Raw genomic sequence first — 19,066 nt, forward strand, 5'->3', positions numbered from 1 at the left:
CCAATGGTAGCATGCAACACCAAACAGCAGAGAGAGAGAGAGAGAGAGAGAGAGAGAGAGAGAGAAAGAAAGAGAGAGAGAGAGAGAGGGGGGGTCACATTGAAGACACAGCAAAAGTGAAGAACTGGCTTGAAGTCTTTTGGAATATGCCAGTGACTGCTGTACACCAGATGTACACCAGAAGTAATTTAGATGCAAACAAAGTGAATACTGCATGGATTCTGAATGCAGCACAATATTAACACCAGATGTATTCTAGATGTACTCTAGATAGTCACAACATTGGTTGAAAGAAGAGACAAGAATTTGAAAAAAAAAAACAACAAAAAAAAACATGGTCAATGAATGTCTTTTTTTTTTCTTTTTCATTTGGAACTTGATTTCTTTGTTTTTTGTTTAACGAAAAAAAGGCTATTTTTTATTAAAAATATAATAATGAAAATTAAAGAAACTAAAGCAATTTTGGTGGAGTGGAGGTGGGGGTAATGGTAGATAGATAATGGCGTGGTGGAAGGGGCTATGATGACATGTATAGAATCAAAGAGTATATTAACAGAAACAGTGTTGGAATACTAGGTAAGGAGCTTACAAAAGAAACATCTGTAGGAAGGGATTATGATTGGGACATTCTATTAGAAACATTGGGGGTGGAGGGCAAATAGGGATAAATAGAAATAGGATTAGGACATGCTAAGGGGAAGAGTGTAACGTAGTCAGATAAATGTTTCTAATATAGGAGCAATGCCTGAGATTTTGAGAGGAGAGATTAGCCAATTAAATAGATAAGCCAATTAAACAGATCCTTGTACTTAACTGGTCGTTTATTTCATCAATAACGCTGAAACAGGGATTTTTAGGTGGGCTGAAGTGGAGAAAAATGATAAAAGTCCAATCAGAGTTTAGGCAATGGGATACTGTTAAACTTAGCAAGTGATAAAAGGGAGATTTTAAAAGGGTACTGTAATAGAGGGGCAAATGTAGTTAGATACACTAGAATATCAAATGACAGAAATAAGAGGTGGAAGGGGAGATAACAAGAGGGAGAAATGTTTCAAATTTTAAAAACAAACACTATTTCACAGAAAGTCAAATGCAAACACAGAGATGAACATCATATACACACAAGTACATATAAAGGACATATTGTATGCATATAGAGTATAAACATACAGATTACTTGCAGTTATACAGATGTGTGTTTGTGTGTACAAGAGTGTGTAAAGAAGAATATATACTCAATATATACGCAATAGTTACATATCCGTCAGCACACATAAAAACACACATTCTCACAATTATACATGCACATATAAGGATACAGATGTGCACAGAGTGACATAAACAACTGCATGAATTATGTATTAGTTGAATGGTTAGTCATAACGTCTGGCAAACAAGAAGAGAAAAAAAAAAGATGATTTAGATTCCACATTGAGAGATGAAAGAATATTTTGGTTAGCTACAGCAGTATTGAGGGTAGTGTCGACAATTTCAGTTGCAGCAGCAGCATTTGATGGTTTTGAAAAAAAATTTCTTTAAAACAAAACAAAAAAAAAAAATTATAAGAAAAGACAAGAAAATAATATGAAGACCAATGAATGAGTGGAGGTGGGAGTGGGGTGAAGGAAGAAAACAAATGTCTGTATTTTTCTTCTCTTTTTTTGTTTGATTTTGTTTTAATTGCTTGATTTTCTTCTTTTTTTTTTGTAATTTTTTTCCTTTAATTTAGTTCTCCATTCACACAGTGGTGGCATGTAAATTATGCAACATTTTCAAGATATCCTGAAACAACGGCCGATGATTTGGATCAATATCCCAGGTGTGTCGCATGATTTGGTATATTTCAGGAGGGCAGCCGTCTGGGGTCTCCATTCTGTAGCCCCTTTCGACATGTCGTACAACTTCAGCAAGAGGCTTGATAAGGTGGAGAAAGAAAAGAGAAGCAAATTTGAATGAAAATTTGGTAAACGAATTTCAGAGAAATTAACAGAAAAAAGAACAATGAAAAGATACACATCACTTTTATCCTCCCCACCTCTCTCTCACTGTAACCACTGGTCCACCACCTACCTGTTAGTTTTGCTCTCTATGGATATACATAAATATCAGTGTTTTGATATCTACTTTTCCATGCAGCAACAACATCAACATGGAAATATTAAGATAATTTCAGTGGATATCTCATGTAAGTCCAAGACATGCAAGTTTTAATCATGAGTCTTCGGTGTAGTTTTCAGAGCATCAAATTTGGTTGAATAGCAGAATCAATAGACTGGTGAACAAAATATTGTGCAGGATTTAGTTAGGAACATTGTTGCTTTGAACTTTGAATTTTGAGAAGGATTGAGGACTTGATGGGGATGTTGTGGTTGGAGGAATCAGTGGAACGGCTGGCAAGAGCAACTGGAGTGCGGTGGCATGGGCATGTGGTTGACGAAGGATGAGGAGCATGTTCTGAAGAAGGTGATAGAGTTTGAGGTAAATGGACAGCGAAAGTGAGGTAGACCGAGGAAAATGTGGAGGGGATAGATGGAGGAGATTGGGTGGGGTGGTGGCTTGAGAAGGGAGTACGGCTAAAACCAGGCAAGATGGTGTGAGGGCAGTTGCTATGGCACTGAGGTAGATCTGGCCACCTCAGTTAACGGGGACAAAACCTAGATTCAAAATGATGGATGATGATGATGATGATTGAGGTCAACTTTACTTTGTAGCCTTCCAGTGGAACCGAATCTGGAACCATGTGGTTGGGAAGCAAGTTTCTTGACCACAGAGTCATGCCTGTACCAATCATTTTGCACATGCATTCCATTGTTACAAATGGTTGGACAGAGATCACAGTCTGAGTTAGTTCTTATTTGGAGTTATTGAAATCCAAACAAATTGGGAAGGACATCCCAACAGTCATACATTTAAATACTGGCATGGTTACTCTGACTGGATGCCCTTCCTAATGCCAACCACTATACAGAGTGTACTGGGTGCTTTTTACATGGCCCTGGCACTAGTGAGGTTGCCAAGTAACTAGCAAGACAAAAAAAGAAACCCCTCAACTGAGTGGGGTTATAGTAGAGAGGGAGGTGGCATGTGGGATATGAAAAAATAAAATAAATGGTTGTGTGTTATACTTACAATACGTGGATAAGGCACTCTGCCAAACGAATATATTTCCCACAATAATATACCAAAACTCCAGACATCTGATTTACTGGTGAAAACCTGTGAAGATAGAGAATCATAGTTGGAAGAAGGAAAAAATTCTTTGATCACTTCAAATGTGTCTTTGGAAATAATATTTAACTGTACATGTTATAGTTCATTTAGCTATGGAAGAAATAGTTGCCATGCCTTTTGTGCATGCTACAGGGTGATAGGTGGAGGCGAATGGCTTAGTGGTTAGGGGTGTCAGCATCATGATCATAAGATTGTGGTTTCGATTCCTGGACCAGGCGATGCATTGTGTTTTTGAGCAAAACACTTCATTTCATGTTGCTCCAGTTCATTCAGCTGATAAAAATGAGTAACGCTGCGATGGACTGGCGTCCCGTCCAGCTGGGGAACACATATGCCATAGAAACCAAGCCCATGAGCCTGGTTAGGCTTTAAAAGGGTGCATTTATTTTTACAGGGTGATAGACTGAATAACCGTATAGGAGCTGCTACTTCTCTTTTCTGACACAACTAAATCTGGAGTCAGAATTACAAATTGGTTTTACAAGTCCTTGCAGATTATGGAAATTTCATTTCTTCAGCTCTCTGTCTCTGTCTGTCTGTCTCTCTTTCTCTCTCTCTCACACACACACAATTGTCGTCGTTGTCATCATCGTCACCCTCAACATCAACTTGATAGGAGCTGGTGAGTCAGAGGAATGCACCAAGTTCCAATGTCTGCTTTGGTATGATTTCTATGGCTGGATGCCCTTCGTAGCACACACACCACACATGTTAGTTAACTTATTAACAGTTTAGGCTGGTGCATTGGGAAAATCATTAAAATGTCAGGCATAATCCCTTGGGATTTTTAGTTACAGCTCCTTATGTCATGAGTTCAAATCCAGCTGACTTTGACTAATTCTTCTAGCACTGGTAAAATAATTACCAATTATGTACTGGGCTTGATATTATTATTCTCTCTTCCACTAAATCAATAGAACTTGTAGCCCATTGATAGATATCTCCAGCTACCAAAAGGTCAAATAATCTACTATTATCTGCACTACAGCATTTATAGATTCTTTCTATAGATACAAAGCCTGAAATTTCGTGAGGAGGGGATTAGTGGATTACATCAACTCCAGGGCTCGACTGGTACTTATTTTATTGAACCCTAAAAGGATAAAAGGATGGAAATCAAAGTCGACCCTCAGATTGTAAAGTTAGAAGAAATATCGGTAAGCATTTTGTCCAGCACAGTAATGATTCTGCTAACTTGACACCTAAATTATAAATAAATTTTATTTATAAATAAAAGGTAGTAAATATTAAAACTGTATAGAAAGGAAAAGGCATTTTTCATCATGAAAAATTAGGTAATAAATTTGAAGAGATGTCTTATATTAGGCTCCAATTACAGGAAGGCAGATGAATCAACTGAAGAGGGAGGAGAAAAAGAAATAATTGATATAAACTGTTTTAAATCTTTCACAAGTCAAAGCAAAATTGATAAGGGATGGGGAAAATAAATCACAAATTTCACAACTTGCAAAGTAAACACAGCAATGTCACTTGACACACTACCACATGAAGATCATTGCTAGCTTTCACTGCACTCATAACTGTGTACTGCCATTTGTTGGCATGTTACAGAACTAGTCAAGGAACTTTTTCATACCACCTTGTAATTCAAGAGAACTACAAAAAGATTTTAACAACTGAAACATTTAATTGTTTGTTATCTGTTCCCATTTCTTCCTCCATTTTTTCCCTAGTTTCTAGTTGTGCTTTTGTTTTTGATTTATTCTTTGTATAACGGTTCTTAGATATCTTCCTCAGTCTGTTATGACTTATTAACTTTACGCAGACGTTTAAACTGACTGATTAAATAAATAACATGGCCAACAACATGTGTTTTAAAAATAAAATGATAAGACATTAAAAACTTACATTTTTTCGAATAGCTTCAGGTGCAGTCCATTTGATAGGGAAACGGCCCCCTTCCTGGCTAAATGACTCAAATTTGGCTAATCCAAAATCCGAAACCTAATGTGAATTAAAGAGAAATAAAAATAATCAGCATAAACTATACACAAACAACATAAATAAATAATGTTTTATTACCATCTTCATGAAAACTTATAAGAAATATTCAATAACAACACAAGAAATTCTTCTGTCAATTTGAATTAGACTTGATGTCTTTCAAAATTACTAACAGCTGGGGTAGCTGCTCTTTACAGGATTACTGAGGCTGTTGTGTTTATGCTCTCACCCATTCTTAAAATGCAAGTAGCATTAAGAAGATTTCTTTGGGGATCTCAGCAATACTCTCCTATTTGAAGAAACCTGGAGACATCAATACAAAAGAATAGTTTTTGATAAATATATAACACCAAAAATGTATTAATGTATGTATTTGTATACAAACCTATTTATAGTTCATATACCTAAGTAGAGACAAACAATTTACAGGTAGAAAAATTATAGGGTAGAGTCATTGAAGCATAGAATAGAATGCCTCACTGCATTTGTTCTAACTCTTTGCACTGAGATCAAACTGTGCTGAAGTCAACATAGGTTTTTTATCTTTCAGGCTTGATAAAAAAAAAAGTACCAATCCTGGGTAGTGGATAGGCAGTCCTGTCAGAATATGAAACAGGATGCTTTGCAATATTTGTTCTGGCTATTTGTTTTCCAAGTTCAAACCCCACCATGGCCTACTTGAAGTGGTGGTGAGACTTAATTTGTCAGTTTAACATCACCACATAACACCATGGCTGCATATGACACTCCATTCTGTTGCAAGATATGTTTCTACAGCTGGATGCCCTTCCTAACGCCAACCACTCTGAGAGTGTAGTGGGTGCTTTTTACATTCCACTGGCACAGAAGCCAGTCAGGTGGGCCTGGCATCGATTGTGTTTAGATAGTGCTTTTCACATGCCACCAGCATGGGACCAGTCAGGGGGCACTGGCATCGGCCACAATCAAGTAAAACTCCTGAAGGAAGTGCCTAACCATAACCAGAGTTAAAACAACTGAATATAAAAAAAAAAGAAAAAAGAAACTCACTTTAGCAGTACCATCTTCATGAACTAGAACATTTCGTGCAGCAAGATCCCGATGAACTAAATTCTTGGCTTCCAAATATGCCATTCCTGCACATGTATCTCTAATTGAGAAATAACAAAATAAGAAAAATTGTAAAAATGCACAATAGAAATAAATCTATCTCTATTAATACTATTAATACTTCTACATTTTTTTAAACCATTTTTATACAAAGTCAGATTGGTGTCTATTTTCCAGGTTAGTACTTAGAGTAATCAACCAAAACAGTAAGGGCTGACTTGATTGCATATCATCAATACTGTTGTGCTGTATCACTGGCAGAAAATAACTTCACTGTCAAGTCTTTGCATGATCTAGCCATCAACAATATCTTGATAAAAGTATCATCGAAAGGATTAATTTATTAGTTGACCATCGAAAAACAATCAGAGATATATATCTTCACCATTTATAACTTGTTATCTGCATTGTTGAACTACAATCTTTCCATAGGTCTGAAGGAAACAAGGGCCAACTCCTTTAAAATAAGACATGAAGATAAAACCTCAATAATCCAGTGAGTTTCAGAACATTACATGTTGTTATTACACCTAAGCAATGAATATAATGTGATTCATGGAGCTGTGAGACTTAGTGAATGATGTGTTTGCCAATATTTCTGTAACAAGATTTTTGGTCCCATACCAAACCCACAACTTTTAGGAAACTATTAGCAGGCACTGTTATTACATGTCCCACAAACATGTACTTGCAAGATGTATGAAACCTTTCCATCATCATCATTTAATGTCTGCCTTCCATACTAGCATGGGTGGAATAGTACCACAAGAGCTGGCCAGGCTGAAGCCTGCACCAGACTTCTGTGACTGTTTTGGCAGGATTTTTACAGCTGGATGCCCTTCCTAACACCAACCACTCATCAGTGGACTTATGGGTAAATCTGTTTTGTTCCAGAGACCTAAGTATAACTTTCAAGATTTGTAGAAAACAAAAGTCTTCTAACCAATATCAAGGCTAACTACACAAAGAATATTGTCGATCCTATATGAGAAAAAAGAAAAACAAGTTGTTAAATTACAAAATAATAAAGTAATTTATTAAGCATTCTTGATACAAACCTAGAAATCCACTTCTCAGATTGCAACTGAGATATGAATAGTTTTATCTGTAGCAAAAAAAAAAATTGTTACGAAACTTACGTTGCAAAGTTTATTTGGTCCCTCTTAGTGATAACACTTCTCCCTCGTGATCGAAGGTATTCGACAAGGTTTCCCTTTCCCATAAATTCAGTGACAAGAAAAATGTTTTCTCCAAGCACTACACCAATAAGCTGCACAAGATTTGGATGTCTCATTGACCTGTAATGAAGTTTAAAAAATTAAAATTCATTTGAATATAAAACTCAGTAAAATATTCCTCTTAATTTAATGATATAAGCCTGCTGCATCTCTTTCAATATTTGTTGTTCACAAGTTCAAGCACAATGAAATAGAATACCATTGGATGTAACTTTTAAGCAAGTGTTTTCTTTCCCTCCCATATGGTTATTGGTATGGAACTAGTGAAGTTAAGCAGATGGTGTCCTAGCAGAGGTGTATGGCTTAGTGGTAAGGGTTTTGGTCACGAGTTTTGATTCTTGATGGTCTGTTGTGTCCTTGAGCAAGACACTTTATTTCATGTTGCTCCAGTCCATTTAGCACCGATATTTCAAAGAACCAGCCTTGTCATTACACTCTGTGTCAAGCTGAATCTCCCTGAGAACTACATCGTGGGTACTATTCAAATGATTGTCACAAATGGTGAAGCTGAATTTTTTTTGTGCCATACCTTGTATAAATGTCCTACTGTAAAAAAAAATTCCATCAAAAAACTTTCATATGAAAAATGAAATTTATGAACTTTCTTCTTTAAACTTAATTATATTTTCTTTACCTCTCAAAAAGAAGAAAATGATGTATATATTTTTACACATGCATATGTATCTAGACAAATATGCATACATATATTTTTACATATGCATATGTATCTAGACAAATATACATACATAAATATTCAATAGATGAACTATATGTTATTTTGAGGCAAAAATGATGAAAATATTGCATTATCATCATTATTTAACATCCATCTTCCATGCTGGCATAAGTTGGATGGTTTGATAGGAGCAGGCAAACCAGAAAACTGTACCTGCTCCATCGTCTGCTTTGGCATGGTTTCTATGGTTGGATGCCCTTCCTAACACCAGCCACTTTACAGAGTGTACCGGGTGTTTTCTTTTTATGTAGCACTAGTGCCAATGGGGTTGCCAAGCAACTTGCAAGATAAAGATCCCTCAACTGAGAAAATACCGAAATGATAACTGAAGATGGAAGTAAATATTTTCCTACATACAAAATAATCTACATTTAATGAAGCAAAGGATTTGCAGTGTTTCTATTAAAAGCAGTTAATTTATGCAATCACTGCGGTTATAACACAGAAAGTATTTTGCCTTGTCCAGACTTCAATAACACTTCAACAAATGAGTTTCACATTTTTTATCACTATAAAAGTTTAAAAATACAACATAAAAATGGTTGTATTCAGTCATGTGAGACATGCAATTATGGTGGGAAAATAACTGCAGATCAAACACTTGAAATATAGGACAGAAAGAGAGATGTTGAAATTTTATAACTACATAAAAAATTCATGTAAGAAATATGACCTTAAAACAACCTGTGGATTATACAAGTTAATTTGAAGATGGGAAATGTTTAAGTTAATTCATTTTGTGGAGTTATACCACGTAGACTGCATACGTAAAGAAATTAACTTTAGTATTGCATACATATTAAAGACATGACCTGAATGTATCATGTTATTTCATAGAGAGTTGTTTAGAATTTTGATAAACAGTGGAGGCAAAAATAGTAAAAAGTAAAGCTTTGAATGAACCTTGTTTTACACATACACACAAAGATACATACATATGTAAATTATATTTAACTTTTCATGTTAATATCAATGGACTGGTTGACACAAATTTAGTCATTTGTATATTGTTGGAATAGTTGGTGCTATTAAATTAGACATGGCCTGAGCCAACTTTGGCTGAAACTTATCTAAGTAATCTAAATGACTCTCCTGCTATTAACCAGTCAAGCATGAAAAGGTAAATGGAAGAATTTGACACCTACAAAGATTCATGCAAGTTTGTGTAATGAGAATGTACAACTTCCTTAATGTAATCCTTAATTAGGAAATCTATTTATCCTCATCATTTAATATCCACTTTCCATGCTAACAAGGGGTGGATGGTATGACAGGAGGTTGCAAGCAGGAGAGCTGCACTAAGCACCAATTGCTAGTTTTAACATGATTTCTGCAGTTGGATGCCCTTCCTAACGCTAACAACTTTAAGGAATGTACTGAATGCTTTTAACATGGCACCAGTACAATGCACATTCCTATGTTAAAAAAAAAAAACAACCCAATTCATGCATTAACTAAAAAGTACAGAGGAACAGTTAGAGACTAATGAGTTTTTTTGCACCATACCCATGAAACCATTTTTTTTTTACAACAACATACTATACACTAACATGTACAAGAGCCTGGCATTGAGACAATTGGTGTTAATTTTAATTTACAGCTCAGCAGTCAGAGATCAATAAAAGTAAAAATCAATGAAAATAATAAGCTGAGATGATTTCTCTCTCTCTTGTTATTTTAAATGAAATGTTATTGATTGAATTACTCTGTTTTGATCTTAACCAGCCTTTGATGCCTAACTCTAAAACACCTTTACATAAATTCACAACAACCGACTAAAGTGTTTGCATAAGCTTAATGCTATTTGATAAACTGTTTTCATTCAAGTTCTTGTTCAAAACAAGCGGCAGTTTATCACAAACACAATTCCTTTTGTTTTACAAACTGACTTTCTCTTAATCACACAGATATAGTAATGTTGTGAAAGTACATGGGTTAGTGGTTAGGGTATTTGGCTAATGGTTGTAAGGTTGTGAGTTTGATTCCCGGTGGTACGTTGTGTCCTTGAGCAAGACACTTCATTTCACATTGCTCCAGTCCACTCAGCTGACAAAAATATTTAGTAACTATATTTCAAAGGGCCAGTTTTATCACATTCTGTGGAATGCTCAGCCATTTGCAAGTTAATTCCATGAGTAGGCTGTTCTGTTGACCAGAACAACTGGAACCCTCATTGTCATAACCAGTGGAGTGCCAGTTAGTAATGGTGTATCTAACTCTTTTGCAACAAACTTGCCTAAAACCACCCCTGGTTCTATCACAGAAGCTTCCTGTTTTAAAGTGATTGAAATTTAAACTTTCCATCAAAACTGCATTTTAATTTACTTCCCAAATACCAATATAACAAAATTATTTTACTAAATTCTTCCTTATTTTTAAAATTAAAATGAAACAGAAGCAGAGTATTTCAATAGAAATATGGTAACAAATGAGATACCAGTCACAATCATCATCATCTTCATTTAACGTCCGTTTTCCATGCTGGCATGGGTTGAATGATTTGACTGAGGACTAGCAAGCCAGTAGGCTGCACCATGCTCTAATCTGATCTGGCAAAGTTTCTATAGCTGGACGCCCTTCCTAACACCAACCACTCTGAGAGTGTAGTGGGTGCTTTTTACGTGCCACTGGCAAGGGGGCCAGTCAAGCGGCACTGGTAACGACTGCACTCGAATGGTGCTTTTTACGTGCCACTGGCACAGGAGCCAGTCAGGCGACATATTTTCTGATTGCTGCTGTTCTTGCTTTTGTTATTTAGTTCCAGGTCAGCTCTGTGATGAAACACTGTCTATCCCATCTTTCTGTATATGAAGGACCACATGTTCAATGTGTCCTTTTTTTAAGATGTTAGAATGTGATTTGAGAGAATTAGGGTTCTATTTTTAGAAAATCAAGCAATGACTTGGAGGCTTCCACATTGGCTCGCCTATGCTGTTTGTGTCATAGGTAACTTTACAGTACAAGAAGGTGTTCTTATATCATTATTCACTGCTTGTTAATGGCTGTTGCATGTCTTGAGAACTTTTCACTCTCCAAGTTCTGAGTTGCTCCTTTACTCTTGCAGTCATCTTCATGCATTTCATAGATTTCAGCCACACTACACTTCAACATTTATGCAAGGTCGTGTTATCATCACAATATTGCTGTCATCAACAAGGATAACTGATAAGCTCTCAAGAGAGCTGAACAGCAGAAGGTCTTCAGAGAAGAAACCCACCTCAGGAAAATGTTTTGACCCTTAATTTCTTACACTTTAAGAGGACTGGGCCACATCTAAGTCATGACTCCTGAGTGCCCTTCTGCTGACACGTTTTAGCCACTTGGGTATCAGAGACCTGTGCATTTAAACTGCCTGGAGATTTCACTTAGTTGTGACTACCCTTCATAGAATCAGCTTTCAAACTTATACTTAAAGAATAAAATAACATTGGTTGTCATGGTAGCAGTAAAACATCAATACTATCACAATGAAGGAAAAAGGTAAACTTAAGCCAAACAAACAAAAAAATGTTAAATAACTTACGTCATCACGGATGCTTCTTTAAGAAAAGTCTGCGCTGCTCTGTTCCTGTCTTTTAGTTGTTTCACAGCAACCAGCTGTTGGTTGTAGCAGCCTTTATATACATCTGTTAGTAAAATTAACAAAAGTGAAATATGAATAAATTGTTGCTTCATTATTTACATTTCATGGATATTTGTCCTCATCAAGATGAGGACAAATATCCGTCAAATGTAAATAATGTACATAATTCCTCATCTCTTAAATATAGAACTGAAATTGTTGTTTGATAAAAAGAAACTCTATGATAATGACCCAAAAGAGCGTCGTTACATTTTAATTAAAATTTCTATATCCTAATGGCTCTCTTAGCTTTACAATTCTACTAATTCACATCCCAAAAAATACATTACAAATTGGATTTAAAGCATCCTCATTACACTTTAACGTCTGTTTTTCATGCTGGCATGGGTTGGATGGTTTGACAGGAGCTGGTAAGGTGAGGGGCAGCACCAAGCTCCACTGTCTGTTCTAGCATGGTTTTGATGGTTAGATGCCCTTCCTAATACCAATTACTTTAGAGTGTACTGAATGCTTTTTATGTGGCATCAGCACCAATTCTTTTTACACGGTACCAGATGTTAATTCAGTTAACTATACCTCTCCTTAAAAAAAATATTCATTAATATTTTTATTTAACAAAAATCTGCAAAACACAGATATGCAGCTTTAGGTTTTTTTTTTGTATTTCAAACACAGACATCATTATCATCATCATCAATGGTGTCCTTTTATACCTGCTTTCCGTGCAGGTATATATTGAACAGAAAGCGAAATCGTGATGGCACCAGTACCAGTAAATCACTAAGAGCACCGTCTGAGCATGATCGTTGCCATAGTACCAGCTGTCTGGTTTTCGTGCCAGTGGCACGTAAATAGCACCATTTGAGCGTGACCTTACCAACGTTGCCTTCCTGGCACTTGTGCCAGTGGCACGTGAAAAGACATTTGAGCGAGTTCATTACCAGTACTGCTGGACTGGCTCCTGTGCAGGTAGCACATAAAATACACCATTTTGAGCTTGGCCGTTGCCAGTAACTCCTGACTGGCCTTCGTGCAGGTGACACGTAAAAGCACCTACTACACTCTCTGAGTGGTTGGCGTTAGGAAGGGCATCCAGCTGTAGAAACTCTGCCAAATCAGATTGGAGCCTGGTGTAGCCATCTGGTTTCACCAGTCCTCAGTCAAATCGTCCAACCCATGCTAGCATGGAAAGCAGACGTTAAACGATGATGATGATGAAGATGATGATTGTTATAGTTGGAACCAGCACATATTATTTTTAAGCTGATATCCTGGGTTTCTGTGATGGATATGTTCTCCACAGGATGTAATGTGAAATGAAGTGTGTTGCTCAAGAACACAATGCATTGCCTAGTCCAGGAATCAAAACCACAATCTTATGACCATGAGTCCAATGCCCTGATCACTAAGCTTTGCATCTCCACTATTTGGGGGTTACCTAGCCAGAGGTTCACATCTCATTTGTTATTCATTTTTCATCTGGTTCCTATGGCTGGATGCCCTCCTCAACACCAACCAGTTTACAGAGCACACATTTTTTTTTATGGTAACAGTATCAGAAGGGTATCATGTTCTCAATAATATTAAAGGATCTTCAAAACCTTATAATTTACAGAATATAAAATTGAGAGACAACATTATAAAATGTCTCGCTTTTAAAATTAAAGCACAAAGTGAAAAAAAAAGAAAAAAAGAAAAAGACATCTATTCTGTATAAAGCATTTAAAATAGAGAAAATTTCCCAACTGTATTGTAACAAAAAAAAAAAAAATAGACACAGGCATGACAGTGAGGTTAGGAAATTCAGTTTGCAACCACATGGCTGTAGGTTCAATCCCACTGTGCTGCACTTTGGGCAAGAGTTTTCTATTATAGCTTGGGACTGACAAATGCCTTGTGAATGAATTTGGTAAATGGAAACTGTGTAGAAGTCTGCTGTATATATCCATGTGTTTGTGTCCTTGCCTGTGTTTTCCCCCTCACCACTCAACAACAGAAGTTGGTTTGTTCACACGCCCATAACTTAGTGGTTTGGGCAAAGAGACCAATAAAATAAGTACCAGACTTGAAACAGGTCCTGGAGAATAATCTGTTCAACTAAAATCATTCAAGGCATTACTTCAGCATAGCTGCAGTCCAGTGACTGAAACAAGTAAAATATAGAATTTTTTTTTTTTTTTCTATTTTCGAAGAGACACAGGTTTTCACTTAAAAAAGAAAAATGTTATAGTTAGTGGCTAACAGAACATGGAAATAATACTAACTTTAAAACTAATACTTACCACCAAATTCTCCTTTACCAATAGGTTCTTTAATTTCAAGGTATTCAGCATTAATTACCCAGCCACCTCTTTCAAAATCCTTAAAATCAACTGTTGTGAAATTATTACCGGTTTTCCAAAGTGGTTTAGAAAGTCTTGTACACAAGCCATCAGCATCTTTCTCATAGTGCTGCAACATCAGAAATAGCAAGCATAAATAACACATCTGCTACACTGTAACAAACTTTACATGGATTATATGTTCTATAAAGAATTTACATCATTTAGCTATTATTTATATGTATTGAATTATTAAAGAATTTAAAAGCGACATCTGCAGAATCATGCAAAATTCCCATATTAAGAATTTAAAACAGATATTAACATAATATAAGGAAGTATATTTTTCAGATAATTTACATTTGAAAATGAAAATTTTAAAAAATTCTATGCATGGAATAAAATTGCTATTTTGAAACTATAGGTAAAACAGTTTGTTTTTAAAAAAAAGGCAATTTATAAGTTATATTCACAAACATTTTTTTTAACTAAATCGAAATTTCTCAGAAAATAATTATTAGAGTTACAGTATTGTACAGAGTTACAGAGCTGCATTGACTAAGAATGTAAAGTATTGAACATCTTGATATAGCAAGCATCAAGGCCCATGATTATTATATTACATTATAACCTGTCTGTTATGTTTTCATGGAGATAATCTTTTACTTGTTTCAGTCATTGGACTGCAGCCAAGCTGGGGCACTGCTTTGAAGGGTCTTAGGCAAATGAATCGCCCTGGTATTTATTCTGTCAGTCTCTTTAGCTGAACTGCTAAGTTATGGGAATGTAAAGAAACCAACACCAGTTGTCAAGCAGTAGTGGAGGTCAAACACAAAGACACACGCACATATATACATACATATATACATACACACACAAGTAACAAAAATGTACACCTGTCAATTCATTACAGCCATTTCAAGCGACTCCTTAAATTGATTAAAGGAAACATTACATCCTTTGAAAGAAACTGTTCTTGTCAGATGACTGCATAGACTTCAAACATAAACCATTTCCTTAACATATTCACATCTGTGGCAGACATGACAAAAGAAACAATGTCAATATTTTGAGTTTCTGTGATGTTAAAATGTTAAGGAAATGGTTATATCCTTTATGTTTGAAATCTATGTGATCATCTGACCAAAATGGTTTCTTTCAAATGATGCAATGTTTTCATTAATCAATTAAAGGAGTCGCTTGAAACAGCCGTAATGAATTGACACCTGTATATCTTTCTTACTCATTTATATTTTATTCGCCTAACTTGGAATCTGCACTTCAGAAATGCTATAGAAAGTACCTTTATAAAAAGTACATGTCTGAATTAAGAGTGGATACCTTCACTTAGCTGGGGTGTATTGTCTGCACATATGGCAAGAATGTCAGGTACAAACACCCCTGCACGAAGTCTTGATATTCAATATTTAATTAATATTGTTTTGGTGTGCAACCTAGCAAGATGCTTCAATTTAAGTATCTAATTCAACAGAATCTTAATTATACACACACACACACACGCACATGAAAGGCTTCTTTCAGTTACAGTCTACTGAATCCACTCACAAGGCTTTGGTTGGCCCATGGCTTTGGTATAAAACATTGCCTAAGGTGCTATGCAGTGGGACTGAACCTAAAACCATGTAGTTGGAAGGGGAACTAAATACCACACAGCTATACTTGGGTGTATTGATATTAAACCCTATTTTAATCAATTCAATTGTATAGATAGAAAGTTTTAATATAAAGTTTACTACATAAAAGATTCAAACTGAGGAGAAACTAATGACAAATGAAGTGATACAGTTTTCTTACTCTTGAATATTTTCAGTGAGAAATTAATTGCAGAACAGAACTGTTAAGCATATTCGTATTTTAAGTTCAGACTGATATTACACAGCTGTCCAAATGTAGAATTGTCAGAAACTTTTTGGAAACATTTGAAATTACATTATATAGGGATCATTAAATTATAATAGATTTTGATGTACTAAGCCAGTAGTTCCCAACATGTGGTCTGCAGACCCCTGGTGGTCCACAAAGGTAGTACTGAAGGTCTATGAAGATGTTAAGCTGACAGACCTTTCGATATTTTGGGGGTCTGTGGGAAAACTCATTTAAATAAAAGGGGTTCTTGGTAGTGAAAAGGTTAGAAACCACTGTACTAAGCAGTGTACTTCAGATACTGTAATTGTATTAGAGAGTATTTCTGCTGTACTAAAAATGGTTTCAAGTTTTGGCGCAAAGCCAGCAATTTTGGGAGGATGGAGAGCTAAATCAATTACATTGATCCCCAGGGCTGAACTGGTATTTATTTTACTGATTCCGAAAGGATGAACAGTAAAGTCAACCTCAAGAGAATTCAAACTCAGAGCATAAAGATGAACGAGATGCTTCTTAGCATTTTGCCTGGCATGGTGATGATTCTGTCGGCTCCTCACCTGCTCCTGCTGTCATAACAACACAAGATTTTAAACAACATTGCATGGACAATTGAGTGAAATGTCAACTAATGACATTACAAACTCTATGAGGTCAGAAAAAAAATATGGGGTTGATTCTTTGTTTTTCTTTTTTTTTCTTTTTTTGCCCAGATGGAAACATGGCTACATGGTTAAGAAGCTCACTTTACAACCACATGGTTTTGGGTTCAGTCTCATTGCGTGGCACCAGGGGCAAATATTTTCTACTATAGTCCCTGGTTGGCCAATGCCTTGTGAGTGAACCTGGCAGATGAAAACAGTGTGGAAGCCTGTTGTGTGTGCGTGTTCCACCACAGCTTGAAAACAACTGTTGGTTGGTTTATGCTCTCATAACTTAGCAGTTCGGCAAAAGAGACCAACAGAGTAAATACTAAACCTAAAAACAATAAATACTAGAGTTGATTTGTTCAACTAAACCCTTCAAGGTGGTGCTCCAGCATGGTTGCAGTCCAATGACTGAAACAAGATAAAAGACAAAGAAATGGTATAGATATTGGCTTATATATTTGTCCATTATATTCAATCACACAGTTTCAGTTACAAAGTTGTCCTGCTACAACAGATCTAGAGTACATTAACAATAACTTTAGTTCTTCTCTAATGATTGAACTAATCTTTGTTTTAAAAGATAAGCGAAAGAATTTTTGAAATTTTTCAAGAAATTTATACTTGAAATTTTCAATTTGCTACACATCCATCACCATTATGTGTACAAACCATGATGTGATTTGGAAGTTCTAGAAATACATTTTGCAGCTAATTTTCATGTATAGCTGGAATTGCATCAGTTATCAAGTAACCGCTTTCACTAATTGACTTCAAACAGGATTCACAACAATAATTGAATTACAATTTTGATCAATTATTGGAGTTACCTCCCTTGCTTATTTATAGATTTTTATAAATGCCTACAGGGAGCTGTTGACTAGTTGCTCAAATAATCTTAGAAGCTCAAATATTTTCAATACATATATCACAATATGCCAGGCTTATTTAGTATGCCAAATTCCTCCCTGAAGTTTTTTTTAAAAAAAATCTATAATGTGGTTTACATATACATATATATATATAGATTCAAGGTTGAATATGGTACTTATGCGTAGGCACCCGAATATCGTATCCCAAAAGGATAGGTGATCAAAATCAAAAAACAAGCAACACGGATTTCAAAGGTGATTGCAGTACGCACGTTTCATGCTACTCCAATTTATTTAAGTAATGCGAGCATTACATTAAATGCAATATGAAGAGCAATCTTCAGCTGCACGAAAATGCAGAAAATTACTGTAGAAAAGACATATCTACATGTATATACTCGCAGAGACACACACACATCATCATTTCACATCTACTTGCCATGCTGGTATGAGTTGGATACTTTGTCATAAGCTAATAAGTTAGTTTTTATCCAAAGTCAACACCTCATCTAAATGGTTCAAAAAACCAGGTCTTGTTCATATGCTCCATTTTTGGTATGATTTCTATATTTGGATGCTCTTTTTAACAGCATATGATGAGAGAGTGCAGAATGATAGGGATTGTGATTGGAGGGCATTGAATATGAATATGGGTGGCATGGTACAGTGATAGAGAGATGAAAGGATATCAAATGGGTGAGAGCAGGAAGCAGATGATGACTTAACAGGAACATAATGGGTGTCCCATGTCTTCCCAAGTTTCCCATTTCCACAGGTTCCACTCACTTTAGGTATCTGTTACTTCTTCATGCAGCTGTCAGTTTTTGTACATATCACACAGTCATACTAGTGTAGCCTTGTCGTTTGCACATTACATATAATTCTCCTTATATCCAGTTTCTCTCTCCGCTCATTTGTATAACAACGTTCATGCACACAGACATGACACATCCATCAAAGCGTGTTTAACTAATTTCTTTCCAGCCTTCACGTATTCTCCGCATTCAAAGTTGTTGTTTTGCTACCATGTAGTATCACACTTCATACACAGGCATCATGAAATAACTCAGCATTTGGAGAGAAGTAACTCTCTTATCAGACTTCTACTTATTTCTTGCTCTGGCAGATGCACTTGTGGAAAAAACACTCACCTCCACTGCTAATTAGGTCAACTAGGTAACAAAAGTCATCAACTACTTAGCATTTGAAGGAATTTATCTTATACTAGCAGAAATACCTGGCGTTGCCAGGGTTAGGGATTCACACAGACAGACAGACAGACGCACACACACACATTCCCAATACATGTAGGATTCCTCACCATACAGGTGACAGGCACAGCTGTAAGATGCATTACGGATCTATAGCAATTGGAAGGGCATGACCCAATTGAAATAACAATGTGTGACGTTTGGAGTAAAGGGAAATGAAAGTGTCGCCTCTGGAGTTTGCAAATGACCACTATACCGATAGGTAACTGTGCAGACAAAATTTACAATCGAT

The 19,066-nt window shown here is 36.0% G+C and overlaps 1 protein-coding gene across 10 annotated transcripts in view; it reads right to left on the reverse strand.

The window, feature by feature from the left end:
• Positions 1-331: 331 nt before the first annotated feature.
• Positions 332-19,066, reverse strand: part of LOC106877319 (tyrosine-protein kinase CSK) — a 342,382-nt gene continuing 323,647 nt past the window's right edge. For all 10 annotated transcript variants that reach the window (XM_052966138.1, XM_052966139.1, XM_052966143.1 and 7 more), the window contains 7 exons: positions 14,125-14,293; positions 11,783-11,885; positions 7,425-7,583; positions 6,226-6,325; positions 5,101-5,196; positions 3,130-3,216; positions 332-1,914 (listed from right to left, as the gene is read on the reverse strand). In XM_052966138.1, the coding sequence (XP_052822098.1) occupies positions 1,738-1,914; positions 3,130-3,216; positions 5,101-5,196; positions 6,226-6,325; positions 7,425-7,583; positions 11,783-11,885; positions 14,125-14,293 (891 nt within the window). In that variant the 3' untranslated portion in view covers positions 332-1,737. The remainder of the gene's footprint in view (positions 1,915-3,129; positions 3,217-5,100; positions 5,197-6,225; positions 6,326-7,424; positions 7,584-11,782; positions 11,886-14,124; positions 14,294-19,066) is intronic.

Source organism: Octopus bimaculoides, chromosome 3 (genome assembly GCF_001194135.2).
Source record: "Octopus bimaculoides isolate UCB-OBI-ISO-001 chromosome 3, ASM119413v2, whole genome shotgun sequence".
Taxonomy (NCBI): Eukaryota; Metazoa; Mollusca; class Cephalopoda; order Octopoda; family Octopodidae; genus Octopus; species Octopus bimaculoides.